General features: G+C 41.1%; 1 protein-coding gene across 3 annotated transcripts in view; it reads right to left on the bottom strand.

Annotated features, from left to right (window-relative positions):
• LOC143843698 (gamma-aminobutyric acid receptor subunit pi-like) overlaps positions 1-22633 on the bottom strand; it is a 47422-nt gene that overhangs the window by 10024 nt on the left and 14765 nt on the right. For 2 of the 3 annotated variants that reach the window (XM_077350195.1, XM_077350197.1), the window contains exons 4-7: positions 15182-15249; positions 14742-14959; positions 12992-13074; positions 6257-6394 (exon numbers count right to left, since the gene is read on the bottom strand). In XM_077350195.1, coding sequence (XP_077206310.1) covers positions 6257-6394; positions 12992-13074; positions 14742-14959; positions 15182-15249 — 507 coding nt within the window. Of the gene's footprint in view, positions 1-6256; positions 6395-12991; positions 13075-14741; positions 14960-15181; positions 15250-18300; positions 18523-22633 lie in introns of those variants that run through there. The other variant, XM_077350196.1, reaches the window with a different exon arrangement.

Below are 22633 nucleotides of genomic sequence, written 5' to 3'. Positions count from 1 at the left end.
ATTAGCTTCTCTTGCTTTGCTCTAGTCTCTCTACATAGATGGTAGGTTTGACAGAAAGGTGGAGTCTCATCCTCATTTGCTGTAAATCAGGAAACTCCTTCAAGATTCCTGGTTGTACCTCTCACACAATGTGGTCCTTCAAAAGGCATTGCCTAAAGGACATTTGTAGGCTTAACATGAAGGTGGTTTTATGAGTGCTTAATACCTGGTGGGGGGGTGGAAGTTTTATTGTGTCTGTAGTCAACCCCATGTTAAGCATTCCATATTAAATAGTTTACCTGCTTTTGATTTGTACCCTGTTTCTGGGTCTGTTGCTAGCCACATATTAAGTATTTGAAATGACCCTCTCCCTTGCTGTTTATAGGGAATTGTATGAGGAAGGAGATCTATTTATCCTCATAAGGAAGCTATTTTGGTTTAGTCTCACCAGGCCTTAATTCACACCAACGTTCTATTCTCGGATGTATTCTGAACAGTGTGACTTTCAATCTGTGGTCTCTGAGGGGAGATTTCGGGAACACAATACCCAGCAGTGCCAGACTGCAGAAGGGAAACCACAACAAATGAACCAGAATCCCCAGAGGACAAAATAAGGGACTGCCATCAGACCACTCTAGCTACTGTCTAATTTCAAATATGCAGCCCCAGGCTGTAGTTATTCTCTTGCCACAGAAATGTACTCAGTGTGTACATCAAAATATTCTATTTTTAATTCATATGTTCCAGTGTTGAAATATAACATCAGATACGGGTTCCGGGGCCAAGATTTTTCAATTCTGGCTCATACGTAATCTGTGTTTGTCCCATGCCCTATGCAAATGTTGCTGTTTTGGGATTATACCCACAGAGAGAGACAGTTTTCTAAAGACTACTATGGAGTAGTTTCTAAAAAGCCAACTGGACTCTCACACAGGGCAGAAGTTGAAGGACTACAGGCCTCATATTTGAAAAAGTATGTTGTGTGTTAAGGCAGGGGACACTTTTTTCGTCTTCCACCCCTTAGCACACTGCATAAGTTTTCAAATATGAAGCATGCAGCCGTTCAACTTAAAAGAGAAAGAAATTGTTCTCCTGGCTGTATTTTAGTTATCACTGGAAAATTCTACCATTTCATTCAACTGTGAACAGCGGCCTCCATTTTGCTTCGCCACCATGAGACAGAAGGAAGTAATTCATGAGCAAGCCAGTATTTGTTTTTAGAATGTTGAACAGTCTCTGCTTCTCTCTGGACATCACCATGGAATGATTAGCCTTCCTTGATTGCTAGCTGGGAGCAGCAGAGAGGAGGAATGCAAGCAGATGCCGCTTATATAAGGAGCAAGATGCCTGCTGCTCTCCATCGCAGAGCTACAATTTGGTATACATTTACAGGCCTAATAATGAGAGTTAGTTATTTCAAGACCTCAGACATAACAATCTCGTTTTCAAACAAAGTGCTCAAACAGAAAGCCCTGCACATTCTGTGAAATTAAAGATCCCAGTCCAATCTCGAGTTACAAATTATGAATGAAATAGAAGAGATGCTGGAAATCGCTATGCAAGAGGAGCTCTGCTGGCCTTTTTGAGCAGTGGAGAAAGCAAGCAAGGGGGAAAAATGAACATCACTGACAGTTCCTCTGCCTTTTCAAACTGCCTGTGGTACCTTGGTATCTTTTGTTGTGCTTGTATAGCTGAGGGTCCAGGTAATCATTTCTTCCACTGTTCCCTATAATTCATATAGGAAGCAACCAGGAACAAACCCTGGCAGCGTTACATGACATGGTGGACATGGAAGCCTTCAATTATGTTCCAGTAGATTTTCACATATCTTCAGGTCCTTATTTAGAAGTAGAACAGTAGAGACCATTTCACACATGCTGTTGCATTATCCTTTGTTTGCTGAAGCTAGATGAAAGCCCGTGTGGTGTAGTGGTTAAAATGTTGGACTAGGAACTGGGAAATCTAGGTGCAAATCCCCACTTGTGCCATGAAGCTTGCTGGGTGACTCTCAGCCTGACAAAGGCAAGCAATGGCAAGCCACCTCCAAATGTCTGTTGCCTGGCAGTCAGACAGTCTCAAGATCTCCTGGCTACTGTGCACCATACAATAAATAAATAATGCTAAAGCTAAGTGTGATAATATGGGAATCTCTTCTCAACTCTTGATGTTCGGTGCCCTAGTAAATATATTATTTTGAAACTGTTTTCAAATGATGTGGGTTGGCTGCAAGCTGTTGCTAGATTTCTTGTATATATTTTTAAGTTATCTCAGTATTTATTGTTTTATTGATTTGCTGGTTTTGTTTTATTCATAATCTCACTGACCTTGATTGAAGGGACTGAGAATAAAATTACGTTGTTAATGATGATATAGAAGTCATTTTGCACGAAAACAGAGGTAAGCAAAGTGGTCACATCTTGATACTGAGATAACCCTTCCTTCCTGTATGTAACATATAAGGGAATCTGTTTCAGTATAACTGAATATTTCAATGTAATGTAGTATCTGCACATGCTAAAGCTCTCCAATCCTGTTTGTACCCCGATATGAATTTTGTTAGTTTTGGGGCTGCCACTGGATTCAAACTTGGTTCTCATGTCTGTTCGCTAACTCTTGTGTTAGTATGCTGATTAACTGACGTTGACATATTTTGACTCAATCCAATCTCAGTTGCCCAGCAGGAGGGCAATATGGGCCAACAAGGAAGATTCGCACACAACAGCATCTAGATTTTGGTGATGAATTGGCCACAGCTTTATTTTACCAGCCAGGGTGGTGAGGCAGCCCAGGGAGACCCTAGGCCCCCTCATAATCAGCCAACCATGAGGAAACTGGACCCCAGCAACAAGACTGTGGTTGCCAAGCCCTTGGCACCCCAAAGCTGCTGGGATCTGCGTGGGGGGAAGCAACCAATATATTGGGGTTCCAATGGGCGTGAGCCTCTGTTTGGTTCCTCCAGCTACCCAGTGATGTGAGCTTGCCCCCCACCCCCCAGCTGGGGAGGCTCTGCGGCTCAGCATCAACTCAGCTCCCCCCTTCCCTATGTGCTGAGTCTTGTTCGCAGACTGATTTACTGACATTGACGTATTTTGACTCAATCCAATCTCAGTTATAATCGCTCCGTTATTTACATATCATGACTCTAGCTAGCTCTTCCTGGCAATTAATGCCCACCCATCTCTCTCTCCCTATATGTAATGGTTGGGGAAATTCTGTTCCACAGAATCTGAAGAAGTGTGCATGCACACAAAAGCTTATACCTTGTCTAAAACCTTGTTGGTCTTAAAGGTGCCCCTGGAGTCAAACTTTGCTTTATTGAGGTACTACTGTATGGCATGTTAGAAGGCTTGTTGAAGAAAGAAGGCCAATGGTACACACAAGCTGCTGCTACATTTCTCTCCTTCAGCTTGCATTTCATAAGTTCAAGAACGTAAATGGTTGTAAAAAACCACTGTTCCAAGCTCTGTGTGGCCTTTCCTACCCATCTGTGTACTGTGATACATATTGCTACAAGTAGAATTATACAGCGGCTTTTCACATTCTCTTTTTAAAACACATCTGTATTCTATAATACAAAACAAAAAGCAATAAGTTTACACTAACATACAGCAGATGACTGGGGGGGGGGGAATTGGAACCAATAACCCAGTCACAGGTAACACCTAATAACACTGAACTGTACTTTACTGCTACTAAATAAAACAGCAACTCATGTTCAAAAATGGAAAACAAGGCGCACTGCTTCAAGAAACCCTTTCAATAATTTAAAAATAGCAAATTAAAAATGTGTTAAGCTTTGCTTCCAGGCAATTATTTACATAAGTGCATGAACACACTCACACACACACTCACAACCATAACTATTCAGAGCAGAAAATTAAGAAATTGTTAAGGGGAAAAGAGGAATAATGTCAGCTACCGCATTTTATCACATGACTTCTTTTATCATCAACATTTATTATAAACTGTAGATAAATCAATGCTCAGCCCAGTGATGTGAACCTACCAGAAATAAAGGCAACATTTAAAGTGCCTGCCTGCCTGCTTCCATCAAGGGCAGGCCACTGTTGTCAGCCGCTCCAACACCTTCCCACCTTAAAGATTAATTTGTTGACTGCAAATATTTTTGTTCAACAACTTGCATATAGATTTGTTGTGTAACTGATGGCTTTCTGTTGTTATTGGCTAGTAATGTAAGTCATTTTGAGTTTGCAAAGAGCAGAGAAAAGTGGGTTGAAAATGCCTAAATAAATTAAAAGAAACTTAATTACCAGGCCTATTATAGATACCGAGAAAAGTGATGCAAGAGAACACTGCCTCAAATTAAAACGTCAGTTTTGAAAATACTGCTCTGTGAAAATCAAGGCTGTGTCAAGAAGACACCAAAGCAAGTGAATTGGATGTTTTCAGTGGAGTATGAAGACATTTTTTACATTGAACATGTATTGAATATAATGGGCCAACAAATCCAGTTTAAGAACCAATGATCCATCTAGTTCAGCATCATGTTCTAAGCCACCCCAAGCCCACAGGGAGGGGTGGCATAGAAATATAATCATTAACAATAATAATGTTTCACACAATGGCCAACCAATTCCTCTTGAGGGCCAACTACAAAGCATACAGTCTGAAGCCTCCTACTCTGGGATGAAGTTGCCTTCTAGCTCTGGGGTTCAGAGGATTTATACAGTCACATTGTCCCAAATAAATTGTGAGGAATGTGGATGCACAAGTAAAACAAGATTAGCATGCATAGTGAGATAAAAAACCTATGTCCTTGTTGAGTCCAGGGTATGTCTTATTTTTGAGTGTTGTAATAACTTGCATTTCTGCAATCTCCCTTTCTAGCCTGTTCTTGAAGTTCCTTTGCAATAAAACAGCTACTTTCAGGTCCCTCATAGAATGTCCTGGAAAGTTGACGTGTTCCCCTACAAGTTTTTCAATTTTGTGGTTTTTGATGTCTGACCTGTGATAATGTAGTGATAATGGTAGTGATATGAAATGGAATTTTGAGTTTAACTGCCTGGTCTTGGGATGAGATAGCTGCCAGTGCAGCAATTCACTGGCAGGAATGCTTCACATTTGTATGGAGACAGATGGGGCCAGCAGCAAATGGTGTGGTGGGAGCCATTGACCACTGACAGACAGTTTTATTTCTTCTATGTTTTTGTTAACTACTGAATTTTGTAACAACTGAATTCAAGGGGACTGATTGGCTGTTTTGGCAAAGAATTATCCTATGGATGTATTTGGATATGTGACACAGTTTACTAATTTAACAGAATTAATTCTTGCTTTATATTACCACTGTCATGATGGTCAGTTCTTAGTCTGAGGAAGAGTGCTTGCACTTGAAAGCTCACGTCTTTAATAAATCTTTGTTAGTCTTAAAGGTGCTACTGGACTCTGATTTTATTGTGCTACTTCAGACCAACATGGCTACCCACTTGAATCAATTCATCTGTGACACAAGGAACCTGTAACCACTACAACCATGTTTAATACAGTTATATAGAAATATCCAATGCCAAATATGGGTGTATTTTCCTTTTTATGTTCTGACAATCAAACGAAATCCTAAATTTTAAGGTCCCTTCTACATACATGCTTGAGTCCCATTATCCACCAACAAGAAGGCACACTTCTCTACCTTCTGATTTCAAGATTTTTCCCGTACTTGGTTTGTACCACTGCAGTAATCGATTGAATATGCATGACTACGGAAAGGAATTTAAAATTCACATTGACATCAGAAAGATCCCATGTGTAAGTGGAAAGATGTTTTTAAAGTAAAAAATCCAGAAAGCTCTACTACTGGACAGCCTTAGTCAAACTTGTTAGAAATGTATAACAGGCCTATCATTATCATCATCATCATCATCCCACATAAAAGAGAACTTGTGATCAAGGATAACTCACCAACATGCATTTCAAATGTATTCAGTGGTGACAAGCATTTAGTTTCTGTCACAGCATTCACAGCTTAGTAGCAACAGTTTTAGACCTATTTGCTTGCTTGGTCCCACCGTAACAGATCTTATATCTAAACAGTCACATGTGAACCAGAACTGAACCTTTGGGTTTTTGTAGGCCAAATTGGTTACTCAACCTTTATTGGTCTGAACTGGAATCAAACTAAAACATCCTAAATATTTAAGTGTGCAATCAACACTTTTCCTGTCTGCGATAAGTTCGACTGAAGGGATTTTGAGCAAGTCCTTGGCATGGCTTTATGCACATGAAGGACTACTGATAAGTCTGCTTCAAGATTATCTACCTGTTTCATAGACGGCTTCAGATACAGAGGTATAGTGATCTTCAACTGTATACTGTGCCAAGCGAATCGTGTCCAAACCTTTAACAGAATCATTTCCTCTTGTCCAGTAAAACATGACATCATTAGTGTTATAACCCCCTGCATTTGGAAGGAAACACAAAAGATAAAATTGGTAAATAAAGGGAATTAGTTTAATATGGGCACAACAATTAGTCCTGCATACTTTAATGAAGTTCCCTTCAACTTAATTGGTTTACCAGTGGCCAAGAGAATTCCAGTCTTAATTCAAACATTAGGCAACAGGAATATGTTTAACAGTAAATGTGAAATCCTCAGTATTTCATGGTATGCATAGCTGCATAACATTTCTTTCCTCTGTTTTTAATGCAAAACAGTATTTACACATTTAATTTTTTCCGCCAAGGTAAGCAATTTCCATTAACAGGTAAGTGATTGAGCTGATGTGGCTATTAGCATGCATGGAACATGGGTCAATTTAAATCCAAATGTTTCTGTCCTGTAATCAGCTAAGATTTCTATGCTGCCAAGCACCTATCTTTTGTGTCTAAATCCAGCTCCAGCTGAGAGCTCTCCCTCACAAACACACACACAGCCATGAAGCCATCAAAGCACTCAGACACCTTTTTTGCATAATGTTTTACATCAATTTGGTTGCCGTTAATAAGCAGTTTTTCAAAAAGTATTACATACTTTTTGTTCTTTTCTCAATTTTCATAGTGCCTGAACACAGACATGCTGAGAACCTTCTCTCCAAGAATGGTTTCATTTGCAATCTATATTTTAAACTGCTGTGATCCACTATGGGAGCCAACTCTTGGCTCAAAAACGGGGTATGATAAGGAAATACAATGCCAAACAGTTATTAAGGGCCAGGGGCACTCAGAGTATCTATTTACTATCTATAAACTCTCACTAGCTTGGGGAAAAGGTTATTTCCAGAGATCCACTTTCAACATACATAAGACATGTGGAGACAGCTTGCTCAGAGGGCAGTATATAAATAAAATAAAAACAGGATGCTGGAGTGTAGCCTACACAGAATAGGTAAGGTGTGCATGCACTTAAATACTTTCCCTGTAGTCCTGAATGTGTGAATTCCTATCCAGTTTACATACATTGCAATGTGACTGCAGCTGATGGTGGTACACAGCAAAAGTCTCCCTGCCTTGTGCACAGGAGACACACAAACCAGATGTGCAATGAGAGTTCCATTTTAGGAACTCACAGAAATATTTAGAACTTAATTTTCACTCACTTATATATGTATCCTTCCTCAGACATACCCTGTATCCTTCCTCAGTATACTATCAATGCTTTTCACTCTTTCCACTAGCAGTAACCATAGCTCCTCCCTTTCCCTGCTCCCTTCTCTCCCTCTCACCCATCAACTTACATTGATCTGTACCCCTCTCAACTTTCTATTCTTCTCTCACTCTAACAGTCTCTGAACCTTTCTTCACCATTCTTTCCCATCTCTCTCTCGCTTGGGTGTGAAAAAATACATCAGAAAATCCACGTTCCTTCTACCAGCTTCTCACTTTAGCTACCCCTTAAAGCTCTACCCTCCTCCCAATATTTGATTATTTTATAGGCCCCATTCTGCACACATTGCATTATGCCCTTTCGTTGCATGAAACAGGGAAATCTACTTCTAAAGTGCATTGAAAGTGCATTGCCCGACGTGAATGGAATGGGTAGAACGTATTCAGTCTTCAACAGGCTTATTTGTGAGGATAGGAGAAGGATTAATTTGCCCAAAAGCCCCTATCTTTTGTTTCTATGGCCCTGTTTTGCAGTTGTCATCATACATGCAAGGGCTTCTTGTTTATTATGATGATAATGTTGCTAAATATAGCTAGTTCAGGACAGCATGAATCAAGAGTACTTTAATGTACACCTGTTTTATCACAACAAAATGATGTGGGGCAGCCCCCCTCTCCTGTTGCAGATAGCATATTCTGAGATCTGTTACTGGAGTACTCCCCACAACAAGATATCCAGTTTTGTGCCTTACTGTGTGATTATGCTGCTGTTTGCATTGCAAGGCCATTTACACTGATGTTTAAAACAGGTGAAAGTGTCACATTATACAAATGATAAGCATTTCAGATTTTGCTTGTGAAGACATTCTAAACCAATCAGTCTTTGAAGCCTTAGGAAGCTATGCAACACTACACCTCCATCTGCTTTAAATAAACCTCTTTTGCTTTCAGGAGAATAACGGGAAACTGGATAACAAGGATCTGCTATTACTATCCAGAATTTGAATACCTTTGTGGCTGCCAAGCAAATTTTGTTTCACATGAGACCTGAAGTCCTTCCTCTCCTTGGAAAAGGGCTAAGGAAAATGTCATTCTGTAAAAGATGCCGTCAGTCACAGAACTGGCTAGTTAGATCAGAACTGTATGTGTGAAATTCAGCCCAGAGCCCAACAAACAATAGGTTTGGATCCAGAAAGCTTTTTTTTTACTCAATCTCACCTGGCTTTTATACATGAAGGTCTCAAGACTTTCAGCATAGCCTTTTCTTTGGTGATCAAAAAGAAAGTCTATTTTTATTTTCACCAGCAGACAAATTGACTGGATCTTTTCAACTCAATGCTTCATGCCTCTCATAGCCCCCCTTAGTGCCATAAGATTGTCATGCTGCTGTGAGTGACAGCAGAGACCATAAACTGTCCAAATCCCCTTGCAATACTTATCTGAAAGCTACAGCGGCCCTCACTTGAACTTGGTTTTAAACCTGTTAACTCTCAGCATTTGTAGAGAAGCCAGCCCCCAGGTGAGCCATGAGGATCCCCTGGAATTATAACTCATCTCCAGACTAAAGAGATCAGTTCCCCTGCAGAAAAGGCTTTGTGCGATGTTTCAATCCTTGCTGAGCAACAGCTTCTTTCTTTCAAAGACATTGACCAAAAACATTCTGACAGTTCTGTTTCCTGAACAGCAGTAATATCTGTCAGCATTCCGTATCACTATACAGCTCAGCCAATCATTGCTCAAGACATAATTAATATACATCAACAAAGCTCCAGATATCAGAAGTCATCTAAGTGTTTGCCTGGCTGTAAAACTTTAGCTTGGGGATAAATTGTACTGACCTCAAATGTTTCAGACCACAAAACCTGCACGGGGGCTGTGATTTCCTACACCTGTAATGCAGGGGTTGGCAAGACAGCCTGGGGATGGCACTGTATGATTTTTAAATGGCGCATCCAGTTCTGACTAAAACTGCCCATGCAAATGCATTATTCTGCTGTAACATTCAACATATTTGGCATACTTGGTATTTCAAGTTCCACTGAAATACTTACTTCCAAAGAAAATCTTATCTCTATAGAACATTTTATTCTACCCTTCCTCTAATAACTTCAGGATAACATGCAGGGTTCTCCCTTCTCCATTTTATCCTCACAACAACTTGTGTGGCAGGTCAGATGACTGGCCCTAGGTTACCCAGGAAGCTTCATGGGGGAGCACACATCTCCTGCCAACCTCTGTCTCCACTGGAGACTCACCGTTCTGCACACATTAGATAATGCACTTCCAGTATGCTTTTGCAGCTGGATCTACCTCTGAAGTGCATTGAAAGTGCATTATTCATCGTGTGTGGAATGGGCCTCTTATTGTTTGGGATAGTATAGCTGTAGGTCCTGCACTGGCAAGAGGTTGGATGAGATGACCATGGCGGTCCCTTCCCACTCTGAAATCAAATAAAATAATGAGTTCTTTTACACAGTATAATAGAAAATGCAGTGCAAAGGGTGTAACATTGCTAGAGAAGTTTGTCAACCAGGAGCTGTTGTTGCTGTTTGAGAACACTGCTCTCCTTACAGCAGCAGTTACTATTACAATCAAGGCTGCAATTTAGAAAGTGCTGCCTAAGTCACAAGGCCTACAAAATGCAGCAGCCTTTCAGGTCACCATAATCATCTGGAAACTAATTCTAAAGCTGTTTCTAACAGAGAGTTATTTGGCACATATTATTTGTTTTCCTCCAAACATGCACATTATTTCCATATAATGGTTTCCTTAGTGCTAGAAATCCTGTTCATTCATATTAATGTTCTGACAGATGCACATTGATATTCAGAGCATTATTCTAGGAGACAGCACTTGTTTACCCAACAACTGTTCAAACGAAATTGGGGGGGGGGGATGTGGCAGTGTATCTTTTTCTCCCCTATTTAACAGCAGAGTAGACCATTACAGACCTGTTGTTATTTTATTTATATACTGCCCTCTCCATAAGGCTCAGGTTAGTTCACAACAATCATGATATAAATTCTGAATAAAAACAATAAGCCCCATAAAATACTGTGCCTGGCTATTTCTTGGCATGTCTCCTCATCCCAAGCCATTCAGCCAACTAAGTATCAACTCATGGACCCTTTCTGAAGGTATCGCCACTTTGCCTGCATTCAAGTCAAGAGACACCTGTAGGCTTTATGAATGACAGATTGTATCAATGAGGATACAACTTCTAAGGAGCACCCCTCCCCCAATGCAAGAATCATAGGATGAGATCAGCCAGCAGGATACTGCATTCGAAAACATCAGTCATGGCTATAACTGATTTTAACTGGCTACCGGTTTTATAATCATTGATTTCATTGCTTCTATGTTTTATGTTCTTTTTATGATAGTATATGTCAGGGGTAGTCAACCTGTGGTCCTCCAGATGTTCATGGACTACAATTTCCATGAGCCCCTGCCAGCGTTTGCTGGCAGGGGCTCATGGGAATTGTAGTCCATGAACATCTGGGGGATCCCAGGTTGATTACCCCTGATATATGTTATGTAGTTTTTAACTATGTGACTTAACTGTTGTAAACCACCCTGAACTGGCTATGCTAGGAGGGGCTAAGTAGAACTGAGGTACTGTCCCTTCAGATTGTAACAAATAATCATGAATGTTTTTGTCAATATAATTCTCTAATAGTCTTTCCTGTGTTAGTTCCACTATCTGATTTTTGATCATTTTCACTGGATTATCCTGAATTTTAATGGAATGTGAACCATGGTTTAATTGTCTTAACGCTTCCCTGATATAACGCTTCCCTGACATCTGTGTATTGGCATAAGGAACTAAGTGTGGCCCTTTCAAGGTGGCTTAAATTTTGCCACACTGTTGTTTCCATTTGGCTGAACCTTTTCACGTCTTCTAGGACTAGCTCTTTAAAAGCCTGGACTCTGGGATTGGTGTTTAGAGGCTTAAATGCAGATCTAGGTTTCAGAAGTAGGCATTTGTAAATGTAATAGAATTGTCTTTAATGAATTCTAATTAATGGCTGAGATACAATATCTATTTAGGAAAATGAGACTAGCAGATTATTTTAAAGAGAATAAAGACAAGCAAAATTATCCAGTTTTTACAAGATATACAGTAAACAACACAGGTCAGTATCTAGGAGCTGTAATACATCATCTCTCCAAGGCATCGTATCTGGATAGTTTGTTATTCTGTACAATATATCCCCACCTGATGCCTATTTTTAGAAGACTTTAAAATCAGCAGCATTATGATCATGATCCCTAGAGAAGGGCTGAAGTCTGATGTATACATTCCAATGTTTATGAGGAGTTTTTATAGAATATAACAGATCAAATGTTTGCTTAATTTCTGAAAAGGAATTTGTGGTTCCCTTTTGGTAAAGAATTGTGCAATCAAGTTTTGCATGCATGAATGGTGGCAGAAATTAAGCCACATCCTGAGAGTGTCAGCCAGCAGCTCTTCAACGCTTGCACCTGTGTAGCTCTGTGTAGGATTGCACCCCTGAAAACGTGATAGTTAATACAAAACTGGGATGTTGCTTGAGGGGAGGGGGCTCCTGACCGGAAGTACTGTTTTCTCCTTTAGCAGCCTTGAACTAAGGCCAAGGAGAGAAAGTATCTGGCATCATGAAAAGGGCCATAATTCTGGCCAGTGCTAAGACTGCTAATAGGATTTGTGCTAGTACTGCAGCCAAACTGCACTAGTAACTAGTCTGTGAAAAAGAAAACTGAGATTTGAGTACGGAAACTACCCGGCATAAGACACATATGAGCGTTCATTTAACTGTATTATCATCTATCTATCTGTCTACCTATGGATCTACCTACCTTTTATGGGGAGAGCTTGTGCAACAAGGAAAAGTTCTTCTGTTCTGAATGTTTCTTCACCTAGTACTTTCTCCAAGACTCTCTAAGATTATTTTCCCCCTACTTCCTTAAGACCGTTATCTAGAATTTTCAAACACATGCATAACTGTAGCTGGGTAGATTTTGTTTTCCCATCAGTAAGGAATTTGTGAGAAGAACTTGGTGATGCTGGAAGGTGATGATCAACTAATGGCGGCCCCGTATGGCTTTCCAGGCAAGAGGTGTTAGGAGGTGGTTTGCTGTTGCCTGCCTCTGTGCTTCCTTTATAGTTTTCCCTCCCAATACTAACCAGGGCCAACCCTGAGATTTGACAGTATCAGGTTAGTGTGGGCCATCCAGGCCATAACTAACGATCTGGCTGACTCAGGGGGGCAAAGAAGAAAAAAAGAGCTTACACAGAGAAGCTATTGGAAGCTGTCACACCCTAACACTAACTCATAAATCATGCCCAGCTGACTACTGTGTGGACATGCCGGTTCTAACCTATAGCAACCTCTATCTACAGACAAATCCATCCTTTCAATCCTGGCAACTGTATTACCTTTTCCGTTATGCAAGCAATAATTTGACTTACAGCTTTCCAGTTGCAAGGTGCACGTCTGTTTGTCCATAGGGTATTTAGTCAAATCCATATTACATGCAACTGTTGTGGTTATCCTTTAAAAGCAAAGTACAGATGGTTACAATCTATGCAATGACCCAGAATACCCAAAATAGAATCAAGTTATCCTGCTTATTTGAGCTGTTTTTTTTAAGGCAAAACATATGGCTAAGGATAAAAAATTAACTGATGAATGAAAAGAAAGCTGGAAAAATCCCAGTATTATGATTTCTCTGTTTCTTTTGCAAGAAACATTGGCAAATTCTACTACTAATTATAAATTTCAAGACTTTTTATAGCTGGGAACCAGGCTGTATATATATAACGAAGAGAAATCCTTGTACCTTCTGACTGTACCCTTGGTCTGATGTTTTTGGATGATATATTAAGTACTGTCTCAGCACTAGATAAAAACATCTATGGGTGGCAAAAGCAGCTATGGTGCGAGGGCTTGAATTCATACCCATAGGAAGAATAAGCAACCTATGAAACTTTAAAAGGGACAGAAATTCTAGGAGGGGTCGTGTTGGAATGATACACACGTACACGGAGTTGGTCTAGCCAGCTCCCCTGATTTCCTCGAGAGCCTGTTTTTTATTGAAACATACAAATTACTATTGCATATATGCATAGTAATTTGTTTTTTGCACAGCTGTATGCTGATACATTGTTAGCAATACATTGTTAACTACAAGCCCTATTGTCTAATGTTTAAAGGTCAGGTATTAGGAGATGATCACGCATTGTGATCTCACTGTAACCACATTGCGTGCTGTGCTGGACACAGGCCAGGAGAATGTGCTCTCACTGTAACCACGTCAGCACAAACACAAATGAACCCTACAGGGTGGGAGTGGGAAAGACTTGCTCACTTTTGTTTCCCATAAAACTGACCATGATTATCTCACATTTCTTTTCAGGAAATAGCAGATATGTTTAATATTACATATTTTTGTAATTAGTTTGATTTTAATAACCCACCACATTTTCATATTCAGAGCTTAAAATGAGATTAGGAATGTCCATTTGCTTTATTTGTAATGTTTAATTCCATGCGGAATTACTCTAGCCACTGTAATCAATGAGCTCTGTGTAGGATTGCACTGATTATGTTAGATCTTCCCTTTTCCTAGACAAAACACATAAAAAACCCTACATGGCCCATTCAGAATGAGGACTGAAAACACATCTCTGATGAGAATTTCAGACATCATTTCATCATGAAATGTGATTGGTTACGGGGCATAATTTTAATGTCATCATACAGACTACGCGATCCCCAGTGAATGGGATAATAAAAAGACCAAGAAGCCCTTGTGTTAAAATAATGGTCCCTGCTGATAAGGTATTCCAAGAGCAATATAGATGGTAAGTGCAGAAGTAATTTGTGACTCATACAACAAACATAAATTATGCTGCTGAAACTTTACTGCAATTCCATATAGTGTGTGTGTATACGTGACATATGTGATATTTACTCTCACACCTGTACCAAAACTATTGGGGAAGCTTTACAAAGGGGGGATTTCCACATCCGCATCAGATCCCATGCCTGGAAAACAGCTCCGTTAGATGACGTATTAATCTAGAACCAAAAGACAAATTGTGGCCATTTATCTGATACAACAGAAGTTAACCGCGTCTGATGGTGTCCATTTCACTTAAAAATCAATCCTAAAAAGAGTTTTGGTAAAGCAGAATGACTTATCAGTGGTAAACATACCGTATGGCATAGAGGACTGTTCCATTGGGATATATTCTTATCAGACGGTTTTCAACAGTAATATCATGAAGAAAAGACTTCTTTGAATCCACTATAAAGGTGTCTGGAACCCAAAGCATTTCTACAAGGCGTCCATCTAAGCTTAAGCTCTTGTTACCCTCGAAACAAAGGCGTTCATCAGTCCACCGCTGTCTGAGGAATATGGTAGCTGTGTAATCCTAGAAAACACAGGACACGTTTTTCAAAGATATTGAAACCAAGACTGTATATCTATTTATCCGATGCATTAAAAAAACAATTTATTAATCAATAAGGAGCAGATCTAGAACTGATTGTGCCACATGGTCAGCAAAATGCATGGTCACCTCTCCTCCTGGTTGAAAATAAGAAAGCACCTTGCTGAAATGAATCAGGCATAAGAAAACCATAAACTACTATACCATGTTTATTTCTGATATTGTGTCAATGCTTGCTATATCCATACTCATTCCTACTGAGACAGGGCCATCTGAAAGAGATTTAAAAACATACAAAATTAATTCTTGGGCAATTGTAAATTGTTTCATGTGTTGGTTCAATATTATTGTAATCTACCTTTTGTGTCATATAAAACTGAGCTAATTGATATATTGGGTTGTCACCACATTCAGTTTGAAAGCCAGTTGTACAATGCAAGCAAATTCTACCATTTAAATATAACCAAAGTTCTTAAAATTTCAGTCGGCCCTCTTTAGCACTTGGATGGGAGACCACCATGAAGTCCAACGTTTCAATGCAAAGACAGGCAGTGACCACCCACCTCTGAATGCCTCTTACCTTGAAAACCCTACAGGGTTGCCATAATTAAGTAATGCCTTGAAGGCAAAACAAAACAATAACAACACAAATAAAAAAAACAGGCTATAATTCATGCAAGGAACAAATGGTGGGTCCCTGGGGCCACTTCAGGATTGGGAATCAGCACTGGGAAGGGGAGCAGAAGCCCATTCTCTCCACATTCCACAGCTGCAAGGCAGAGCTCCTCTACCGGGCATTTGGTTGAGGCTGGGTGGCAAGAAGATGGAGGATCCTTCTACAGTTCGGCCAGGAAATCAGGTTCTCCTCCCATTACATCTTTTCCCCTGAGGTGTCTGTTGTTGAACAGAGGGGTGGGGAGAGGGTTAGTTGGTCATCGGACTTAGAATGGTTTTTAGTTGGGGTGGCAAAAGGGATAGCTGAATGTTTTCCAGCTGAAAAGTCTACAATGGCCACATATCTTACACTCAATTTAATTCAAACAATTTGGGATTCAGTTGACCATAGCCAATAACTGTGCGCTTAGCTACTTTCTCAGCCTTGTGCCAGGATTTCCCGAATCCATTTATAAACATTCAACCTCCTAATTCTACAGTAGCAGGGCTTTCTGTGTACTTTCTGGGCTACGAAACATAATGTTGAAGAGATTTCAGAGGCAAACAGAGATCAGTAGCAGAGGTGCCAATGCAAAAGGAACTAATAAGATGTTTCTGAAGCCTTTTCATTGGTAGGGTTTCCTTGACAGGAAACAATTAATTAATCCTTGTTTCACAGGTTGCTTTTTGATGGGGGGGGGAAAGGAAAGAAAAAGATCATTAAACTAGGTCAATTACTCAATCCTTTTCTTTTTCTTTAAAGTGATTTTACCATGCATGTTTTAATTCGTTAGCTGCCTAGGTTGTCTTTCTGCCCTCAGAAAGGATATAAATGTTAATTTAGTTTAAGTAGATTTAAATACTACGTGTATGTAGACAAATTCTTTCCCATTTCTCTGCATGAACACACTCAGGGTAACTTAAAAATTTCAAACTCTAACTATCAACATATAAACAACAAACCCACAATATGAAGTCAGCCAGGGGTTGAGATCTAGGCCTGAGGGACTGCTTGTCTCCTTAAGCCCCCCCCCCCCCAGAGCTCTCTGATCTGCAGGTTTGAGTCTGTTGGCTGTCCCTGGACCTCGGGAAGCATGCCTGGCCTTGCTCTCAGGCATGAACAGGTGAGGGAGGGAGGATATATATTGGATTTTGCTGTATTTGTATCTTGTATTTTACGTGGGATTTTATGGTTTTACTGTAAACCGCGATGAGCTGGCAAGGTGGAGGAGTGACAGTCAATCAAAGCAAAAATAAATAAATAAATAAATATATCCCTCCTCGCTCTGTCATGAAAGCTGACTGGGTGTCCACGGGCCACTCTCTGAATGTAATCCCCTTCACAGGGAACAGGGGGATGATGTAAGCCACTTCAGGTACTCACAGGGGAGAAAAGCAGAGCATAAACAAATAGAGCAAGCCAGGAGCAATAATAACAATAAATAAAATAATATAATGTAGTTGAGCCCAGCAATAATAAAAATCAAAACAAGTAGCAGCAATAAAAATTAACAATAAAAATCCTGGCATTATTTCTGAGGGCAACCTAATTTGCCCCATATTAACACAATTACCTTTCATAAGCATCCTTGTCTGGTTCTCATTAGCTGAATGTGCTTGGTTTTTAACAGGAATATTGTACGGAGTAGGATGGGATAGGGCCCTCCAGGATTATCAGTTCTTATAAATGACAAGTTGTGGCTAGTTACGCATTTACAGTTGATCTTTTTCTCTCATGTCTATGAAACCATCATCAATGCCACTTTAGATTATAATTCAATGGAGAGAGACCTAGCCTTGTGTTTCTGTCCTTTTTCAGCTTCGAGACTCCTGTTTTCATAGTAAGAAGAATGCAGAAAGATGCAACTTTCAGCCTTCCCCAGATGCAACGCTGCGGAAAGAAAGCTTTTCTGCTGGAACACCTGGTTCCTTGGATGTCAGTCAGCAGTGTAATGGCTTCGGGGCTATCATGTGATCACTCTGCAGATGAGCTTGATAAGCTACCTAATTCACTGCGCCTGTAAGAACTTAAGGGCTGCTGACACTGATCAACCATAAATCAGGAACAAGAGACACTGGCTAAGTCTTCCCAATGGAATTGTGATGGACCAAAGTGACATGGGTGGGAAGTGACAAATTCTGCAGAAAACTTGGGACTGAGAAGATTTGTGGGGTATGGAAATGGAATGTTTTAATTGTATTTATATAGGATTTGTTGATGTTTATTGATTATGATGATTGTTGAATCCATGTTGTTACCTGTCCTGAGTATTAAGGAAGAGCGGGTTACAAAAATAAATATCTATTTATTTATTAAAAGCAATGCTCTATGAATCTATTGGAGGTGATGCTAACGTAACGCAGGGTTAAATGGCTGAGAGTGGACCTCATCAACAGATGTGTTTCAGAATTAATTTCAATAATAGTCAACAAGCCTGGCCATGTTTATAAGCCATGTTTTCGGGGGAATTAAAGTAATTTTTTAAAATTACACAGATTTCACAACAATACGAAAATCCTAAGAGAACATGGACTCCTACAAGCCATTGCATTTTATTGAGAATCAAGAAAAAATAAAACAATACGCTCATACAAAACAGAACACTGTTCAATAAGGAGCTACTGAACTCAAATCTAGCTGTTCACTAAGTTTTCTCCTGACTTCCTACCTTGGGTGTAACGAGTTCTACACATCACACTACATTCTTAATGTTAAACAAGAAAGTGACAGGTGAGATCACACGGTATAAACATGAAGGCACTTCAGAAAAGTTGATGGCACTATATGCTGAAGATTCCAAACACAAACAGGTCTGGGGACATCCATCACTGGTAGGCTTGCCAGACCCCTACTGGGGCCGTAGATCCCCTGCTCTGGGACTCCACATCCCTAGCACTGATCAGATGACTGGCAGGGGATTTGCTGCCAGCAGCATAGTGACATCACTGCTAGAGAACACCAGAAGTGACATCATCATGTTGCCAACAATACAGGGTCACTCTGGTATTGGGCCAAATACTCTATTATTAAAAAAAAAAGACTTCCACCATAGAGTTTCTGCCCCAAATATCAGAGTGTTGCCATGCTACCAGTGACATGATTATGCCACTTCTTGTGTATGCCAGAAGTGACATCCCTACATCACCAGTAACGCTAGCCTAGGCCCTTGTTCCCACTATGTCCCCCTTCCACTCCCCACCGGTTGCCAAGAGGTAACTGACAACCCTAATCAGTGATCAAAGTAAATTCTTTCTCCACTTATTACTACCATCTGTCCCTCCCCGTGGACTTTATTCTTAATTTCATGGACCTGACTGCTCCCTGTGACTGTCTCCTTTCACCTTCCATTGTCTTATTCTGCAGTTTGACCATTCTATGACTTTTTCTGCCTACCTGCTTCCTTGCATAAACAGGTGCTAAAGACTGTAGTACTAAATGAATATGTCCCTTAACAGCTATTAAGCAGAATGACTAAATAGAACACCTATGTTCACAAGCAGGATCTAGATACCAGCTGCTGTGGGGAAGGCAACAAGAGAGGAAAGCTTTGGTCTTTGTGCTCTACTTGAAGGCTTTTCAGAGCCATGTAGTTGACTGGAAGAAAGAGGACAAGATAGACCTTTGTTCTGACATCTTATGTCTTCTTGCACCGTCCCCTTTCACAATTCATGCATCTTGCAATAAAACTGGTTAGAATTTAGGGAAATTTAAGCATAAGGGCCTTTCAATGGCATTTAAGGATTTATTGAATGTTATTCTTCCTTCTACAGAATTCTTGCCTTTCTTTGCTTTGTAAATCCATATGCCAGAATTGCCAGCTCTGGATTGGAAAATACCTGGAGGCTTTGGGGGTGGAGCTAGGAGTGGGCGGGCTTGGAGGCTGGGTGACCTCAGTGGATTCCACCAAAGCATCCATTTGCTTCAGGGGAAACTGATCTCTGCCACCTAGAGATAAGCTGCAAAACCAGTAGGTCCTCAGGTCCCACTTGGGGATTGGCATCTGTACGTACAGCAAAAATAATAATGGCTAAGAGTTTACCATCATTAAATAGATCTGACTGCTTTCCAACAAACTCTGGATTGATACACAAACAGAATTATTACTTTTATTTTTCTTCAAGTCTAGCAAGAGAAAATATCTTTTGCCAGAAAAAGAAGCCCAAAGACTATAATCTACAGCTGTCTGCCTACAACACTGACACTTTTTACTAATCAAAGGCTGGAAATAGCCACATTAAGATATTTCAGTAAGTGGTGCAATTAAATAAAAGAAAATGGATGCTGAACAGCAGAAACAGCAGTTGTGCTCAAATGCCAATAATGCTGTTTAGCACAATTACTGACTACCAATCCGCAACTAGGAAACAGGAATAATGAAATAAGGGTGACAATAACAGTAAAAATGTCCATAACTGGAAAACTAATCTTGTTATCTACTTCTGCAGTACATGGTGTGGCTGCTCACACACATTTTATAATTTGATTTCTACAATTTCTATGAATGAGCCACAAGAAGAACTAATGCCAGAGATCAATACTAAATGTGGAACTTTCATGTATTCTTTTACACAGAGATCCAATATTCAACTGAGTCATCAAGTCATGTGTTCACATTCAGATTGCTAACTTCTAATCAGGGCCTGGAGCTTTCCTGGAACAAAACTATCCTCTAAAACAGTGGTCCCCAAACTTTTTATCACTGGGGACCGGTCAATGCTTAACAATTTTACTGAGGCCCGGGGGGGGGGTAGTCTTTTGCTGAGGAACGCCGCCGCCATCGCCACCGCCGCCACCACCTGGGCCCCTGTTCCACTTGCTTTCCAGCAGGCACCAGCAGCTGCACAGTGCCACGACAAGGGGGAGCCCCAGCCATGGTGGCTGCCGGAGAGCACCAAAGGTGAGCTGGCAGCAGAGTAGCAGGGCAGTCCCCGAGGCAGCAGCCGGGAGGAGGACAAGGAGGAGACGTGGCCCGGTACCGACTGATCCATGGACTGGTCCTGGTCCCCAGACCGGGGGTTGGGGACAGCTGCTCTAGAAGACAGAGATCAGTGCACTGGAAGAAAATGGATACTTTTAAAGGTGGAATCCATGGCATTAAGGTTTAAGGTAGTTCGATCCCTCACTGCCCTGATTGAAGGGCAACAAAACAGTAGCCAATTGGACATCAGCTGTGAGGCATTTGCGAGTCATTTTGCGGACAAAATCTTGACACTCCGCCACGACCTCCCTCCAACCTTAGATACAAAAAGTGAACTAGAGGCCCCTTGGCTGTCTTTGGAGAAAACTATGAGTAACTTCAGACGACTCACGCTGACCGAAGTGGACAGGATTCTAGCGACAACAAAACCAACTACATGCCAACTAGATCCTTGCCCATCCTGGCTCCTAAAAACAGCTAGCATAAAGATAAAGGGCCCCCTCCGGGAGATAATCAACCTATCTCTTACAACAGGAGAATTCCTGGAGGGTTTGAAAGAGGCTGTGGTACGTCCACTGTTGAAAAAAACATCTCTAAACCCACAAGAGCCTAACAACTACAGGCCCGTTTCGCACTTAGCGTTTCTGGGCAAGATGATAGAAAGGGCAGTCGCAAACCAACTGACGGAATACCTGGAAGAAGCTTCGGTCCTAGACCCATCCCAGTCAGGCTTCCGGCCTGGCCATGGGGTAGAGACAGCGCTAGTCGCCCTGACGGACGACCTCCGTCGCCAGTTGGATCGAGGCGGGTCGGCACTGCTGATATTATTAGACCTTTCAGCAGCGTTCGACACAGTCGATCATGAGCTTTTAGCTCACCGCCTCATTGATGCTGGAATACGAGGGACAGCCCTTCAATGGCTGATCTCCTTCCTCCAGGATCGTGGACAGAGGGTTGCAATAGGAGAGAAAACATCAGACCGCCAGCAACTTACTTGTGGAGTCCCACAGGGAGCGGTTCTCTCTCCTATCCTATTCAACATCTTCATGCGCCCTCTCGCACAACTGGTACGGAAGTTTGGGCTGGGTTGCCATCAATATGCAGATGACACCCAGCTCTTCCTCCTGATGGATGGCCGCCCTGACTCTCCCCCAGAAGCATTAGCCAGCTGCCTGGAAGCAGTGACGAGATGGCTCAAGCAGAGTCGTCTGAAGCTCAATCCTTCAAAGACGGAGGTCCTGTGGCTAGGTAGGAAGGGTCCTTGTGAGGAAGCGAGCCTGCCCACCCTGGATGGCGTGCAGCTCTCTACGGCTCACTCCGCCAGGAATCTAGGCGTGATTCTGGACGCCTCCCTCACAATGGAGGCCCAGATCACAAAGGTAGCGCGGCTGGCATTTTACCATCTCCGCCAAGCCAAACTATTAGCGCCCTACCTGGCCCCGGAACACCTAGCCACAGTGATCCATGCGACGGTCACCTCTAGACTGGACTTTTGTAACTCACTCTACGCAGGCTTGCCCTTAGCCCTGACCCGGAAACTACAACTAGTTCAAAATGCAGCAGCCATGTGGTAAATGTGGTAAATGTGGTGGAAAGGTGAAAAAGTTTATAAGCTTTGGGTAAAAGTCTATAATATTGTAGCCATGTGGAGTCTTATAATTTAAATGAAGAGAAGAGGCTTTTCAAGAACAATGGGGCTCTTATCTGATCTACCTAAGAAAATAAATTAAAAGGGGATTGAAACGGGGTATCAAGTGTATCAAACGAAGAACATAATCTTTTTCTTTCTGTATCAATAATGTAGATTATTTGCATTGTATTATCTTTAAATATTACAAAAGGGGATTGAAACGGGGGACTAAATGTATCAAATGAAGAGCATAACCTTTCTTTTTCTGTATTAACAATGTAGATTGCCTGTACTTTATTATCTTTAATCTTGGAAAACAAAAATAAAAATCTTATTAGAAAAAAAAAAAAAATGCAGCAGCCAGGATCCTCACAGCAACACCGTGGAGGTCTCATATCCGGCCTATTCTCCATCAGCTGCAATGGTTACCAGTTGAATTCCGGATCAGACTAA

The sequence above is a fragment of the Paroedura picta genome, chromosome 8, assembly GCF_049243985.1.
Source record: "Paroedura picta isolate Pp20150507F chromosome 8, Ppicta_v3.0, whole genome shotgun sequence".
Classification (NCBI taxonomy): Eukaryota; Metazoa; Chordata; class Lepidosauria; order Squamata; family Gekkonidae; genus Paroedura; species Paroedura picta.
The sequence above is the reverse complement of the archived record's forward strand: the minus strand, read 5'-3'. Positions and strand labels throughout refer to the sequence as shown.